The sequence below is a fragment of the Bombus fervidus genome, chromosome 8 (genome assembly GCF_041682495.2).
Source record: "Bombus fervidus isolate BK054 chromosome 8, iyBomFerv1, whole genome shotgun sequence".
Lineage (NCBI taxonomy): Eukaryota > Metazoa > Arthropoda > Insecta > Hymenoptera > Apidae > Bombus > Bombus fervidus.
In genome coordinates, this window is record NC_091524.1 from 14,966,240 (window position 1) to 14,984,040 (window position 17,801).

The window sequence follows — 17,801 nt, forward strand, 5'->3', positions numbered from 1 at the left end:
TATTTTGAAAGGGCGAATATTTATAAAATTTGTTGTATGTATATATGCATATGTATGTATATGTATGTATAAAAGGTATAATAAAAAAATCATACAACTCGATATATCCAATGTATCAATATATAATGCATACTTATTAAATAAATTTACTAAATCTGTACATACAATAAATTTATGGAACATCTCATATATAGGGTGTCTCAATTTAATTTTTCAATTTTTTGTGTTATTATTTATTATTGATATTTATAATATAATTAATTTCTTGGAAAATTCTTATGGTAATTCATATTATCGTAGATGTAGTGTTTTTTTCTTTTTTTTTTTTTTTTAAGTAAATTTTATCTCTTACAAAATTTCATAAGGTACCGTCAGATAATCATAAAAATCCATATAATCTAGATTAATGAATTCGCCTTAGAATATCTCTTGAAACAAAATAAATCACGCCTTAAGCATAAAAATAGTTTGGAATAACAAATAGTTTAAGAGACAATCACGACAAACGATTAAAGTGAGACACCCAGTATATACTGTATTTACTACTGCAATTTGCATAATGCGAAAGACACTAGTTTGTAGTGTAGTGTCTCGGAAACATCTCAATGACAGCTATAAGAATATGTTATAAAAAAGTAGGTTCCCATTTAAAAATTTTACTATGGTCTTCATAGGACGTTTCGATGTTATCGCAGGGTCAAATAGACAAAAGTATATAGTATGTCTCCCTCGATATCATATAATTTTTACCTAAAACATTTTTTCATATCATTCATATTTTTTGGCATTCGAACGTTACGAGTTCAATAAACCAGATACATTGTACATACATATGTACAATGCTTATCTACATATTTTTGTATATACTAATTAATGACAGGCAGTTGACGCTAAATTAGCGTTTATTCTGTAATTTAATGTTGCAGAAAGAAAGTAAACATACGAATATATGTACAAGTGGAATTATCAAATATTAATCCCTTATGTTTTATTGAATTATTGAAAACAAGAATTTTAGAAATGCAACCAAGATCAATTACTTTAATTGATAATTATTAATTCATGATAATTATAAAGACATTAGCAAAAGCATCGCGTGTCTCATTAAAAACTGCATAATTCTAACTTCAATATAGTTATACTTTATTGTCTGCGAAATATAACGAGAAATGTAAAACGTTACTTTTCAAATGCCTGGCGTGTAAAATTCAAATCGAGGTAAAGACATTGCATTGTGTTTGTAATAAAAGTACCAAAACATTGGCGAATAGATTCATGAGGTGTACACATGATAAAATCATGTTTTGTGTAAGCTTATTATTTAAAATTAGACGTAAAATTCCAAAAACAACATTTACGATAGAATATATTTTAATGCAGTGAATACACGAAAGTTTGCTCCGACATACGGCAAAAAAAAATACATATATAAATAATATATAGATATAGCTACATATATTAAATAAATAAATATATTTCCTGTCGAAAGCTGACTATGAAATCATTCGTACGCACTTTGGCGGAGTAAAACAAGAAAATACAATTATTAGTGCCTATCAGTTATCGGAAAATTTCTGACCTCTGGAAATTCTTGTCGATGCAAAAAATAACGAAGGATGATGCCTCGACTTAAAATTAATTGCAATTAAAATTATTGCAGCGAGTAATTTTTGAAAGGATATTTATTTTTCAGTTTCACGCGCGCTGATCTCTCTGTCATTGTTTCTATCTTTATTAATTCGTAATGAACACTGATATTTTATTATTATACGTTTTCTACTTTATTGATCGATCATGAGGGCGCGAGAAACGAAAAAATACATTCATTCCTTTTGGACTCTTACACAAATGTACTCTTCTGTTCTTATTGAAAGTATCCTGTATAAATGAATCTCTACAAAACTCTTTTCTTTCTTTTCCTTTATGTGTAATCAGTTCCACACGCTCGAGATAATGGGATAAAACACATCCCATTTGGCATGTATTTGTATATCTTAAAAATAATAAGTAATAACAGATAATCATAATATTACACTAGAGTTGTCTCTGCACATTTCAATCTATTTCTTATCATTATCGTAATACTTAACAATTCGCATCCATTTTCTTTTTCCATATACTCTCACGTGGCCTATGTTCGATAACTTAATGAAAAACGAATTTTTACGGTAAGCTAATTTCAAGCGCTTCGAAATCTACAATAATAACAATTATTAAAATTTGTAACAATACACTCGAGTATTTTCTTAGTTAAAAACATGTTTACCGAGAGTTAATAAAACAATGAAGAAAGAGAAGCGCTAATCGAATCGCCCCAAAGAACTTAAATATACAATTGCACATAAAATTCATGTCATGCGTGATTTATATAATAGATGTGAATATAATTCGCACACAACAAAAAGCTTCAACGTCTTAAAAAATAGGAATAGGCCACGTGTCGAATCATTCTTGTAAGAAAAAAAAAAAGAGAAAAAAAAAGGTGTAACATACATGAGCTCCTATATAAATATTACATTACTTATTAATATAAACATGGCTCAGTGTATACTCAAGCTGTTTTATAAACCACAGATCAATAATTAGTGGTAGATTTAAATGCAAAGTACATTTAATTTTAATAATGATAATACGCTTTTTAAAATAAGAACATAATAAAATTTTATGAACTATAATGTTTTTGAAATGAATTTCAGAAATGTTACAATAAAAATGGTAATATCAAATTTGGCTATAAATACAGATTCGAACTTCGTGTGTAATTTATTTTTCTGTTAAATTTATTTAATATTATTAACATTATTACGATGTCGCTTGTTTGATGCATTTCGCGAAATCTACCATTAAATTATTTCACAATTTATAAAACATTCTGTATGCCATACTGGAGCGATGCCAAATGTAAATACAGATGGCTTTAAATTGTAAATTGTAACGATACAATTTAATATTTAATATTAAACTCGTATGTGTTGTATACACAGACATACTTGTACTGGCAGTGAGCATAGCTCCTCTCGATACTCTGGCATAATGAAGTTTTTAATAATGAGTTTGGTACTTTCTTCCTTACCAGCTCCACTCTCACAGTGAGAACTTTGATCAGTTATATTCCAGTAAGATCTGTTTCATTAAAACTAAGCCTCTTAAGGTAGTCAATACTACTCATTGGGAATTAAATATACATATATAATATTAATTCTTTTTTTTCTTTTTTTTTTTTTTTTTTTTTTTATAAGATTGTTGAATCTTGAATTTGACTCAATGCTTTTGTACTTGAAATTAGTGTGCTTCTACAATCATATTTGCGGATCTTGATGGTTTAACGAAACAGATAGTTTAACGAAACCTTTTGCTATGCTTTCTTCTATCATAATAGATGTATAGAAACACAAGTAAAATGTTTTGTTCTAAATTGAATCGATTTTTCCACAGACAGCTGTTGTACAGAAACTATTGTATCGACAGAGGCCTTAATATGATCAATATTGAAGTATTAATACACCAAAGATACTGATAATATAAATACATTCAAATTTCAATAAATTTCTGAAACAGACCAGTAACTGCAAATGGATTATAAACGAATTTAAAACAATTCATAATTTGTATACATTTGTTAAGAAATAAGAAAAAGAATAAACTGCAAGATATTAATATACCAATTATTACAGGATTAAATATTGTTACCAATTTGTGACAGCAAACTAGCGCCATCTGGAAGCGCATTTTGGAATTAAAAGTAATCATTTATGAAAGTATGTAAATTGAATTTGTACAGTGACTTCAATGTATTTCCTGTTCGTTTTCAATGCAATGATAAATCGTTAATAAGGATGATATAAATAGTTTGTTTAAACAAACATTACGAGACTAATGATGACGAAATTGAGCAATAACATATTTTAATATCACTTTTATCGCATCGTATTAATACGTAATTGGAAATTTGTTTATGCAAAGAAAATTTTTCTTTAGACTGGTATCAGTCTTGTTAGTTTTGGCAAGAAATTTAAATCTTTGATCTTCGCGTAAACGTTGGATATAGAAAACCTTATAATATAGCAAGCACGCGTAACATTTTAATTTAACCTCCAGAAAAAAGGAGTAAATTACTTGGAGGAAGAAAACGATTCATTTTTGGTAACAGTGGCGTAGGCTTCGGAAATAGTCGATACGTTCGATTGTTCATCTCAAATTTTTAAAATCTGGATAAAATTTTAAATTATAATTTATCAATATAAAAGATTAAATAATTTATTTGAATCCATTTGTTCAGAATTTGAATTGGTTGACGTTTAGAAATATTATAATAAGTTAATCATATTAATTATATTCTTTGTGTCAAATATTTTTGTACTCTTTTTTTGAACAACAAAAGTTAAAATAAAATTAAAAATTTCTCCCGATTACGATCGTTCTAAGCCCTCTATAATGATGATGCTAGTTCTGCCACGGTGACCTGCACGATCTTCATTACTTTTATACTAATTCGTTACAATTCAATGATGTACATACATATATGCACACGCACACACACATACCTATAGTATATATTATATAACGTGAAATACGAAAAATTACACTGAGCACGCCAGCTACACATATTATATTTAAGAAAGTAGAACGAACGATGTCATTTTTTTATAACGCAAAACTTCGGCGTTTTTAAAAATGAAAGTAAGATCATTTAACATTGTAAGTTATACAATTTTTAGATTCATAATGTTTAACTAATGCAGTTCTGAGTGGGTATCCTTTTCTAATATTATTCTTGTCAAAAATGTTCCAAATAGCTTGCGATAGTACGAAACGAGCTAGCATTTCCTTTATATCCTTTGGCAGTTTATAAGTAATAGATGATCTGCTGGCGAGCTCTAAGTGTGTTACGATGTTTACCCTGAGGCACATGTAAACAGTTCTCGGAACCAGTTGAATCTGCGAATGTGATGAGGCCACTGTATCATACTCTTATTAGACTGCAAAGTTTTCAGAATTACTTTTTCAAGTGGTAAAATTACTGGACGTTTTTCTATTGGTTCATTTAAGGCTTGTAAAGTATATTTTCCAACATAATTTTCGACTTTCTTCAAACTTTCACAGTTCAAAATGTAAGAAAAGTTATTGTCAGTTCGATTACTAATTAAATGTTTCTTGTCAGTCGCAAAAATTAATACGACTCTATTAGAAAAATTATTTCCATCAATTTTTTATTCCTTGTACTCCGTTTTGAGAAAGTATTTGAATGTTTGAAGAAAACCCCAAAATATTCAGAAAATACTCGGTATAAAAACAATTAACTCAGATCGTATAATACCGCAGTGAAATTCCACTGCAAGATAACTCTATCATTCCCGCAGCACAAAGTTCTTTAATCAGTTAGCAATGGGCATTTTTTCATCTTTCTCTTAAATGTCTATCTTATTTGAATATAATGTAAGATTTAAAAGTCTTAAAATCTTTGAATTTGTCGTAACAGTATTGAAATATTTTATCATTGCATCAAAATTATTTCTATTAGTCATATTTTAATCGTTATACTCCAAAATTCAAAGTTTGTTAAGACCATTAAAAGCTCAACAAGTTCTTCAGTAATTTGTAACATTAGTTATCTGAATTTTTTCAGCCCATTACTACTCTGAATGTATATCTCGTGGAGATGTGCGGACAGATGCGTCTCGAACACGTTCCGAACTTTAGAACGGACCAACAAAAAAAAAATTTCGAGCGGGACTCACTACACACGCTTGCTCGGGTTCCGAAATGTTTCGGGATAAGCATGAACGGGCAGTATCTTTTTTGATCGGCTAGACAGAAGTCGGACAGGATTGGTTTGAGAGCCCGATAGATTCAACTACGTATTAAAAGGAAATGGAAAGAAACGGTGTTGATAAATCTTGAATGAATAAATACCATATTTGGAAAATTTCGAAGAAAGATTCTTTTTACTTTAATAATGATTTTAAATTAATTACAAAATATTTGAATGACTTTACATAAAAAATAAAGTATAAGGTTAAAATAAAACAAGTATAAACGACTAAAAACACGCTGTTTGCTACAAACTCTATATGAAAAAACCAAATGCTTTATAGTTTTAAATTAGCATATAAACAACATGTTTGTAAATCTCCTCTTAATACATAGCTGGATTTATCGGGCTTTTGAGTCGATCTTCTGTAGAACCGATCCAAAACAATACTGCCAGTTCATGCTTATTACGAAACATTCCGGAACTCGAGCAAAACGAGTGTATCAAGAAGCCGCTTGATTTCATGTATCAAGAGGCTCGTCCCGTTCCTGAACATAGGCATAACCGCACACCTCTAGTATCTAGTTCTTTATACCTCCTCACAAAACTTAAATTATGTCTCACCGTCTATGAAATTATCACTGGTTCATCATCAATTTCTTCCACATCTTGCACTATGATGCTTTTGCAAATTGGATAACAGAGTTCTGTCTTTGAGAGGCGATGAGACCATTTCTCTCACTTTCCATTGACTCCAGGATCATTTTGCACCGTTTTCTTGGAGGGAGAATTAACGTTTCTCGTACTGGAATTGCCAAATCGAGAGGATCCGGCGAAGGAACAGGACTTACGGGATTGCTACTTGGAGGAGTTAAAATTGGTTCTCTTTCAATCCTGATGCCATACTCCCTTTGTCTTTCTTCTTCGACTGCTTCTAGTGCAGCCTCTACTCTTCTACGAGCGTCGTTCCCTGGTAAATTCAGAAGAGATGAGCAGTCACTGACAAATTCGTTGCTTTGAATTCCAAGACCAGTGTATGTTGGAGAAACCTCAGGATACAGAAACAAGTGAGACTGTTCAACAGGGACTACAGACGTCGTTTGAAAAGCTCTGTCTTCACTAGGCATCAGAAGCGGTTGTGAATACTGCTCTCTAGAATACATGTAATAAGGAAAATCTCGTGGAGTGTCGTCATAAGCAGCAGCATCGTCAATTGGCTCTTCAGTCTTGCGGTTCTCCTTGTCACTAGTAGTGCCTACACTATTTGCCTGCGAGATCTCAATCTCTGGCTCAATTGGTGAGTCCCGAGGAGAACCAGTGACCGACGAGTCTGAATGAGTTTTAATGTGTAACTCCATTGTCTTCTTTGAACCAAACGTCTCATGACATAGTGTGCACTTATAAACTTTTTCACCATAGTGGGCAACCTAATACATTTATAATAGTTTATTATATAAATTTAAGACTCTAATGGAACATTACAATTACAAAACAATTACAAAATCATTATAATCTACATTTTATAACGTAACATTAATTTGAATTAAAATTTAATTAATGCCTTTCAAATTTTACATATACCTGATAATAATGTTTAAGAAATTATGTATATGCATATAGGTATATATAATTATACATATAATTATAATGCATTAAATCTTGGACTTATCCTTATGAAACTGAGTTTACTTTATATTGATGTTATTATAAAATAATATAATATTATTATATAATCTTTGTTTAAAGCAACAAATGGTTAGAATATAAGTTATATTAATTATAGCTAAATATAAGTGTTAATATAAAGTAATATCAGTAAATAAATTATGAAGATTTTGTATATACAAAACTTCATCTATGCATAGTATATTATCAGAAGTAAACAAACCTGATGCAATTTGAGGACATGGTTGTAACCGAAGGATTTACCACAGATGTCGCAAGTGTAAGGTTTCTCCCCGGTGTGCGTGCGGGTGTGTACCTTCAGTTGCTTAGAGCATGTAAATCCCTTGCCACAGGACTTGCAAACATATGGTTTTTCCCCGGTATGCGTGCGCATGTGTATTACCAACTGTCCGCTTTGAATAAACGTTTTCGAGCAGACTGTACACTTGTGTGGCCGTTCTCCGGTGTGAATTCGCATATGTCGATGCAGCTTACCACTATGTTCAAATGCACGTTCGCACACATCACACTTATAAGGCCGTTCTTTCGTATGTATACGACGATGCACGCTTAAATTCTCTTTTACGGAAAACGATTTACTACAATATTCGCATTGGTACGGTTTTTCACCAGTATGCGTACGATAATGTCTAGTCAATCGCGCAGGTACCGCAAAAGTTTTCGCGCAAATATTGCATCGGTAAGGATCTTCGCCTTCTTTACCGTGCGAACGGAGGTGACTCTGATACAAACTCTTCTGATCAAAGACCTTTTGACACAGCAAACACTGGTACGTCTTCTCCTCGACGTTTGCCGATAGAGTCTCGCCACTGCACGCTGGTGTGAACACGCTCAAATCCGGACTACATACGAGACTTTTCACCGGATTTAGTGGCTCCACGGTTGATATCTCGTTGTTGACCGACATAGTCGTCGAATTTGTCACTTGTTTCGCTTGATAGTAACTCACCATTCTTCGCTACAAACGTATCAATCTGAAAGTAATAGAAGAAAACGATGGCTGATTTTTATAGAATAGAATTTTTTAAAGTTATTAAATTTACTATAGAATATGGAATCACTACAAATAGTTTGCGGTAGAAAAAAACTGTTTTAAAATTCAGGTGAAAAATTTATTATTTAAAAATGCTATTAATAAATAAATTAAAGGCATTTATTAAATAAATTAACATATTTATAGCGAGCCTTCGTAAATATTTATTTCACTTTTCATATCTGGATAAATTGAATTGAAGTAATGAAATCGAAAAATGATATCATTTTAAAGGCAAGTGTAAGTATTATATTTGGCTTTCAGTATTACAATGGAATTTATTTACGTGACTTTGTCATGAAAACAAATGGCATGCTGCAACAATATACATAACATTAAAAGCATTTCACAATGTTCAATAATTCAGTGCACATATATTTTTTACAAATTACAAATTTTACGAAGCAAATTATAAAAACAGTAACGAATCAATTTTCTATAAAAAATATTTTAAAAAGCATCGCTAAAAGTTATAATTAATCAACACAATATATAACAGGTACTTTTTATCTGTCCAGAAAAATTTTATAATACAAAAAAAGAACAAATCTTATATATAATCACTTATAATCATCGAAATTCATTTAAAAGGAAGAAAAAAAGAAAAAGAAAATGCAATATTTTTTATAATACAGAAGTTATAATACAAAAGTTTTAGTCAATTTTGATCATCAAACTCTATTTGAAAAAATATAAATATAAATACAAAACGTCATCAAGTCGATTTACCTGTAGAATAATAACAATAACAATAAAGCATTTATTTGTACAGTGGAAGACTATTCTTGTGAGGTAGATCGACATGCAATAGACAAGAAGGAAACAGTAGGACGTTGCGTCGTCCTACGTGTGAACGCAACTGTGTCTAAACGTTTTGATTACGCGCTGCTTCGAAACACTGGGGTAATACGGCTCCGTTCCCCACCATTTGACTCTTTTCAAATCCTAAAAAAAACGCCCACGAATCGTGCGACGCACCGCCCCGTGGGTACACGCACGCTCACGCATCACATACGCGCACGCATCCTGCAATTTTAGCCCGTCCCCGATTTTACCGGGCCTATGATGGACCCGAACGTATTATCGACGCACCGAACCTGTCACACTCACTACCTTTTCATTCTGTTTATTTAGAAAAAGACAATGATCTCAAAGATATTTTCCTACTAATTTATTTACTATATAATACACCATTACTGTTGACTTTATGTTTTAAGAAGCTATAATTTTTGTTTCATTTCGTATTATTGTATAAAAAGTAATTTGTAAGATTATTTTTATCTTTTTAGTAATAATTGTTAACAAATACGAAATAGAGAGTTTGCTAATTAGAATACACATTATCAATTTCGTTCTACAAAAATTTATATATATGAAAGTAAAGAAATTTCCATTACACGATAGCCTGAAATAAAAATTATCTTTTTAACCTGTTACGTACTATATCAATAAAATTAAGAATATTTAGATCGATATTTATTAGTATTTTTACAACCGAAGATTTATTTACCATTTACTAATTAAGTATTTCTCAATCAATTTCTTAAGACATAATAATAATAATCTTATCTCAAACAAATTTCGATAAATTTTTTATGAAATCGTGTAACAAGACCATTTTAAATTTTAATTAATGCCATCAGAGATACGTAGTAAAACAGGAGTAGATCGACTGATCTTAATAAATATACATACATATTAATCTTTAGAGTAAAATTAATTTAGCATATTCCTTGATGGCTATTTAAATAGCAAGACGTAATGGAAACGCTTGACATCTAAATTTCTAATTTAATAGGAAAGCTTATTGAAGAAACCCGACATTGTTCGCACATTCGTACGAGGTCGTCGGTTCAGAATAGGTTAAGGCTGGGTTAAACCTGCACGCGCGGCTCTCAGTGAGGCAGTCGTCGCGGTCGGCGGTGGTGCAATACCGCGCCGCGGTAGAAACCGCCTACCACTGCCTCCACGTGTATTCGCCGCATTTTTTTATAGCGATCACCGACCTCGTGCAACTCGCCGCGCAGTAAGGACGTTGAGTTACATCACGAGCCGCAGCTACATATCGCCTCTCCTAAACGAATCTATCGCGATTTTTCTTTCTTTTTATCACAAAGATATCCCCTCCCCCCACCTCAATCTCCTATCCTTTTTATCAATTTCGCAACACTTCCAGGATACGGAAAATGCGATTGATCACGAAAAATAACGCCACTAGCGCGACCGAAGTTCGCGGCCAAGGAGAAAACTATCGATTTCAGAGTCAGCAATTTCTCGCTCTTTCCTCCACTTTCTTAATAATCTTTTTCGAAAATTAAAAAAAAATATTTAATTTTTTATTACATCTTAACACTGGCTGCCCATAAAAAAATCGATTAAAGATTCAAATTATCATTTCTTTTAAATTGTCACTGATTTTACAATTTTTTATATAATAAAATTCCAGTACGTATGTTAATTTAGCTAATTGAAAAGAATGTAAGGAAACTACCTTTAACTATCGTTTTCAATAGTCTTTAAATATCCACAGTATCAAAAGTCTCTATTATAAATTTATTATTTCTCGTGGAATATATGACGCAGAAATGTCAAAATCTCCCACCTGTGAGGTTTTCGTTAAACCCTTCCACGGCCAAGAAATCCCACGTTCCAGCTCATCATCCTTTGGAGAACAACGAATAAACGAAATAACGCGAGAGATCAGAACAGAAACGAATTACGGATGTTCTCTTTAACGCATATCGCGTTTGTTTGTCACTTCTCACCAACTGAATGCCGACGAAAAACTCAAACTCGAAAACGAAACCAAAGGACCCTCAGGACACGGCCAATCGTACTGTGTAATGTTTACCGCCTGGCCATACCGAACGGCGACGGAAATCATCGATCATGACCGAAGTGCCGTGCTCGACCCTGCCCCTCCACTCTAGTTGCCCCCACTACTGCAACAACGGCGGCGACCTACAATTTAGGGCGAGTAAGTGCTTTTCGCAGCACGTGGAGGCAGTAGTCGTGGTTTCGGCCGACCCCGCGAAACAAGCATGACAAAGACCGTCGACAGACGGAGACATAGATATCTTCAGTCTATAGAGACTGAGACGCGTATTCTACACACGCATATGTGACGCCACCGTACGTTATGATAAGATTGATTAATCACAGATTTGTTATCATCGCTAGAATAATCAAAATATGTATTCGGCTCGAGGTTTTTATTACTTACGTCAAATCTAAGTCGGTTTACTCGACTTTCGTGTTGGAAAATTATTTATATTGGGCATATAATGTATGTGCATATAGTATTATACAGATGAACAGTTATTTCTATTTAGCAAATTTTTGAGTAAAAAATGCAAAAATTAATAAATAAACGGTATTAAAATACAACATCGTTATATTTTCGTTCTGTTTAAAAAATAACAACTTTTGCAAACACATGTATGAAATACTAGTATATCATAAACATATAATCATAAACATTAAATTGAAAGAAATAAGATCTTTAATTCCCAATGTTTACATGCATGTATTTTGAAAAATACAAAAAGTAAAATATTTTTATAAAAGTAAAAGACATTTATCAGGTAAAACAGTTATCAGGTATTCATATACAGCTGTAAATGCAAAAACATTGGCACATCGAAAAGGAGTGTTCATTAATGACGAGGAAAAGGCATGAGGAGGAAAATCTGCATGATATTTAACAGCCGGTACAGGAAGCTGCCAGAGGTTAAATCCGGTCGATGCAGATGTGTTGGTGAATTCATGATCGGCGCGTGTAGTACTTTCTCTTTCTTTCTTTCAGCTTTCGTCACTAGTTGACTGTACTTGCCTTATCTGTCATTATTGTTTCCTTGGTATGTATCATTGTTCTCTTTTTGTCACGATACACGAAAATTTTATCTTTTATTTTATCACAATAAAATTCGACAAACATTTTACCTAAGATACTTACAAATTCGTACATATTAAAATTTAACATAATTACTAAACAAACCTATGGAATTGAAGAAATTGGTTACGTTAGACAACAAATTAAAAAAAGGTTGAAGAATCTAATGAGTTCATTATAGGTATATATTAGCACGTAATTAATTATAAATGAGCGAATTTGTTGGATTTCGTGGTGATCATGCCTGGGACAAGTGCCGTGCGCTGTAACGATATTACTTTCGAACACAGGAGAGCAATGACCCACTGCGCGCGGTGCACGTGTGCCAAGTAGAAACCACGGCTGCTACCTCCGGACGGGGCATTGGACGCCGCGTGCGGTGGCAAGAACGACGGAGCTACACTGGTACTACTCGCTTTTTGTGTAGTGGTGCCCCTGAGAGACTGTCTGGTGGTGTGTAGTGTGTAGACGATAGCAGTGACGGTAGCAACAACACCGTATCTAACAATATTAAAATTTCATCGAATGTTTTTGAATACTTTAATTTTTTTCTTCGTTATTTCTGTCAGTTCATAAATAACCTCAAAATGAAAATGAAGATCATGGAAAAACTTTTTCAATTCTGTTTGAATCCAGTTTGGTTTCAAAGATATCTAAGTAATTTTGCTGGTATAATTCAAAATAAAACATTATAAGTTTCATATTATACATTTTTTAATACTACTTGATATTTTTAAAATATTTTTGTATCTTACAATATTTTTAATATGTTTAATGTAATTTCATATTTTTTAAATATCTCGTTAAAATAATGTATAAAGTAAATAAATTGGGGTTTACAAGTACATGTGTATATGCTGATTGTTTTAGTACAATTCAAAGCAATATATGTTTCTTAATATTCTTGATATTTTATACTATAAGTGTGGTATGTTATTATATTGAAGATGATATAACGATTCTAGTACAATTTATTGATTTTTTAATATGTTTTTGCAACTTTGACATATTTTAATACCTTTTTTATATTTCTTTATATTGTAATATTCATAATATTACAATATATAGTATTTTTTCAATATTGTTAATATTTTATTCATTTTGCATGTAATATTTAATGTTATCAAAGTAACTTATATATACATATATTGGATAAATTGGGACTTATAAATTATATTAAATTGTATATCAATTTTTAGAAGTATTTGTAACTAGAACGTTATGATAGTGGTCCTTCATCGATACACATTCAGGTAATAAGCCAGATAATAAGTAGATAGGCTGACGTATATTTCTTCAAACCTGAATTTATCGCCACATTATTATGCTTTCAAAATTAAACATTAAAATAGAAATATACATAAAATAAATATATTCGGAAGTTTACTACATTAGAAAATTAACTACATCAAGCTTTTATCACAACTTTTTTAAAATTAATTTTATCGCTTGCTTTGATAATTTTTATTGTACTATAAGGAGCACTTTCGAAACATGTTTCCGGGTTTGAATTACGTCAAACCACATTCAATTATTTTACATACATTCGGACTCGGAATCGTTATTGCGCATTCATATCTCTATTACAAAAACAGATAACAAAAGAATGCGAAGCACATATGTATTATGTAACACATTAATTAACGATACTTTTAAAGCGTATTTAAAATATGTCAACACTTTGTAACACGTGAATGTAGACAAAATTATCGTTTCAAATCTTAATTGTCATTTGCAACTTCATTATATTTTGAACAATAATTTACTAATCGACGAATTAATCGATTATTTAATGATAATAATCTAGCGACTATAATAATATAGCGACTTTAATGATAATAATTTGCGTCTTGTAAAATTTTGAATAAAGAATATTTTTTAATAAAAAGTTTGTAGGGTGGCAAAGGATAAATAATATTAGTCCAGTTATGCAACTCGATTTAAATAATCTCAATTGAGAAAAATCACTAAATTGCATAATTAACAATTAGACATTATTATGAAACGTAAACCTGATAAACCTAATTGCATGGATCCTTTTACTGTTCTACTAGCTATAATAACTGATAATCTATTAGCTAATAATATTAGTAAATAGACAAGTTAGTAGTTACAGATTATATATATATTTATAACTCTGCAGTTTTAAGTCATATAGTATAATCAAATTACCAGTAATTTGAAAAATTTAATTGGAAATCTAACTTCTTTTACACTAGGTTTATTGTTGTTATAAAAAAAATTTATTGGTACTGATAACTAGTAACTTGCGATTTTGTAAAATTTCAATAATAATGCCAGAAATCCCTAATATGGAACTATTCAAGATTTATTCTACCTAAAGTGATTGATAAAACATAAAATTTATTTAGAATATTTAATTTCTTTTATCACCATATCTATTAATGCCGCAGAGGAGAATTAATTAAAATTGATAGTTTATAACTCGTGACTAGAAAAATTAAGAAACATGTATTTTTATTTCTCTTCATTCTTTAATAAAAAATTTTTTTGGTAAAAAAAAAATAAACAATTATTTTCACGATATGTACAACAATAACATATCAAATTAAGAGCATAAGGTGCCATTAGTGCAATGTACGATCCTGTGGAGGCACGTGGGTCAACACGACTTACGTGGCTTAAACACACGCAGTGTCGGGGTCGCGGCAAAATCGACAAGGATTCCAGTTCCGAGACGTCGCGTCGAAGGTACAAGAGGTCGGGCGATGGTTGGTGGGGCTATGGACCAAATAGAAATCTCGAGGGTAGGGAGGGAAGAGTAGTGGGGTTACGATCGAGGTAGCAATCAACTCTAGAGCGATGTCGTACCTTGACCAATCTTAACGCGACTTGTTTTAAGCTATGCCAGCGGCGACCTTAGAAATGACTCGCGATCGTGCTGAAACCAAAATGGCAAAGGGAAGAGAAAACATAACCTGGTTCATTTGTTTTTTTATTGGCCACCGCGTCTTCCCGGTCTTTCACCGTCCTGTAGATTGAAAAGTTGAGACGAAAGTTGACATATCAATCCATTGTATACAGACAAGATCAATAAAACATCTTAATTGAAGATAATAAGTCGCATATTTTGGGTTTTACAGCGGTACAATTTCAAAATTTATCGCACTCCTAATTAATCTGTAAAGTGCAATACTACACCTTTTATTTCGGATTAGATACCTATATATTTTTGTCATTATTTAGAATATTTCAAGTTTAAGTTTAATATTCATTTTTAACCATCAAGTAGCATAAAAATTTGAAATTCAGTAAAAATTGACTTATGACTTTCCCTGTGTAATCTTAAATCAAATTGCGGATGTTTATGTAATTTTATATTTTTGTAAACATAGTTAAAAATATAAAATCTACATAGAGATTCTTTTACCTGTTAAATATTATACTAATGTGAGTACTATACTTTGAATATTTCATATATTTTTGCATATTTAAATACTTACCAATAACGAATTACAATATACTTAATATCTAGATTAGAATTATATTTTACAAGAGATTTTGGTAAAGAATTTTATTAATTTTACGAAAACCTAATCTGTGCCGATACTTTTGTTGAATACTGTATGTTTATATATTTATGGAAATAAAGTAAAGCTTTAAAAAATATACCAACTGTGTTTATTGACCAATGCTTAATTTTAATTGATACGATAACTCAAAATAAGTAACACAATATTATATATTCTAATCATATATTCTAAATCAATTTTATCAAGACATATTCTTATATTTACTTTGTATCAGTATAGTGATGGAGCTTAATTTCAAAAACAATCGTAAAAGAAGTTAGACATTTCTTTTTTATCATTGTATTTAAATCAACCGATTAGAATAACCGGTTTGATATTTTACGTATTTCTTATTTCGAAATATTCTTATGAATATGGTTATATTTCGAATAAATATATATTAACAATTAATATTTAAATAAAAATTCAAATATTTGTTATCAAAATCGCGCAATAATTTACAAACTAACGATATTAGTGAATTGATAAATTGGGAATTTTAGATTATGGATTTCCTTTCACACAAATTTGTAAAATTTACTTATAAAATTTCACATGTTTGATTGTCAAACCTAGTTTTGTTTTATTTGTTTATTATTTTTTATTGTGTTATCCAAAAGAATTGTGTAAGCAATTTTTGATATCATCATAGATGATTAGTGTCACTCCTCTAAACTTAGAATTTTTTTCGTGCACTAGTTATCAATATGCATTATTATTATTATTATTATTATTATTAGACTGAACATGTTCATACATTTATAGAAAATTTAAATATACAAAAATATAAAGAATGAACATAATATTCAAAAATGTAAGCATATCCAAAATACAGTATTAGTTATAATATTTAAAGAGTAAAACTTTAAGTTCTTTACTTGCATTTATAAAAACATGAATATGCATAGCCATTCGTAGTCTATTTATTTATAAATAAGTGTTATGAAAAAAAATTTGCCAATCTTTATAACTATTGATTCATCAAAATAAGAATACATATCAACTATAAGATCTGTCTTATTTTATTATACAATCTAAAATTTTTTATGAAAATTAATCTATGGTTAATTAATTAATTTATATAATTCTATATGCTTGATATTTCAGGAAATTTAATTAATATGACGTTATTTTATGATGTACTTATAGTCAACATATAAGGTGTAGAGAAAAGAAGGGATAAGAGATCAAAGGAGGTCACATCAGCAAGGACATGTTAAGTAGAAAGTGGAAAGTATTTCTAAAGTCAATGACTCCTCACCACGTGCAACAATGTATGCCACAAACTGCACTACGCACTATATTACATTTCAAGGCCGTATGGATACCAACATGACATTTTCTAGCTTTCTCTTCCGTATTCATCTCTTTCTCACATTACATAATCTAAAAGTTACGTGCTATATCTAGGTGAAAATAACCCGATACTGTACATTTTTTGTTTGCTTAGTATGCGATTAATAAAATATAATCGATAAAAAAAGTTATTTTTCATTCTATTCTATCGAACATATTTAATTATACTATTTGTATCGGTTATATTGTCATTTATTCAAGAATTGAGATACCTTTGCTTGATTTTACGAATGTACCTATCAATTTAACTTGTATCTTGCTTAACCATTAACATCATATGTTAGATGTTTTTTGAAAAAAATGAAGAGATATGATTTGTTATATAAATAATTGATTATTAATTAATTAGAAAATATGTTTTGTAAGAAATGTCATTTTTTATAACATATAAGTAATTATAATTGATTAGTGAGTTATTCTCTTTTACAATCAAAATGTTTTTTTTTCTTTTTTCCATTAAAAAAATGGATTCTGTTAAGAAAGAACCCACCAGCATACAGATCAAAGCAACAAAACAATGGTTAATATAGCGATTTTTTACTATGTATT

General features: G+C 30.6%; 2 protein-coding genes across 4 annotated transcripts in view; both read right to left on the reverse strand.

Annotated features, from left to right (window-relative positions):
* Med4 (mediator complex subunit 4) overlaps positions 1 to 17,801 on the reverse strand; it is a 105,651-nt gene that overhangs the window by 56,803 nt on the left and 31,047 nt on the right. The gene's annotated exons all lie outside the window — the stretch shown is intronic.
* On the reverse strand, positions 4,242 to 11,335 carry Kr-h1 (kruppel homolog 1). Of its 3 annotated transcripts, XR_011800483.1 has the most exons (4): positions 11,074 to 11,335; positions 7,641 to 8,412; positions 6,377 to 7,179; positions 4,242 to 4,938 (listed from the first exon to the last, which is right to left on the reverse strand). XR_011800483.1 is itself a non-coding variant. In XM_072008974.1 (3 exons), exons 2-3 carry the CDS (start codon positions 8,388 to 8,390, stop codon positions 6,427 to 6,429), a joined length of 1,503 nt encoding a protein of 500 aa, XP_071865075.1. In that variant the 5' UTR covers positions 8,391 to 8,412; positions 11,074 to 11,335; the 3' UTR covers positions 4,242 to 6,426. The 3 variants fall into 3 exon arrangements, 2 of the variants coding, with proteins under 2 accessions (XP_071865075.1, XP_071865076.1); XM_072008974.1 differs by having other exon boundaries at positions 4,242 to 7,179; XM_072008975.1 differs by lacking the exon at positions 11,074 to 11,335 and adding an exon at positions 9,201 to 9,608 and having other exon boundaries at positions 4,242 to 7,179.

Bases quoted from the DNA above. Each gene is read 5' to 3' on its own strand.
- Kr-h1 (XM_072008974.1), bottom strand. From the start codon at position 8,390: ATGGTGAGTTACTATCAAGCGAAACAAGTGACAAATTCGACGACTATG. The intron at 7,180-7,640 runs GTTTGTTTACTT...TAAATGTATTAG, and splicing joins ATGTCCTCAAATTGCATCAG to GTTGCCCACTATGGTGAAAA.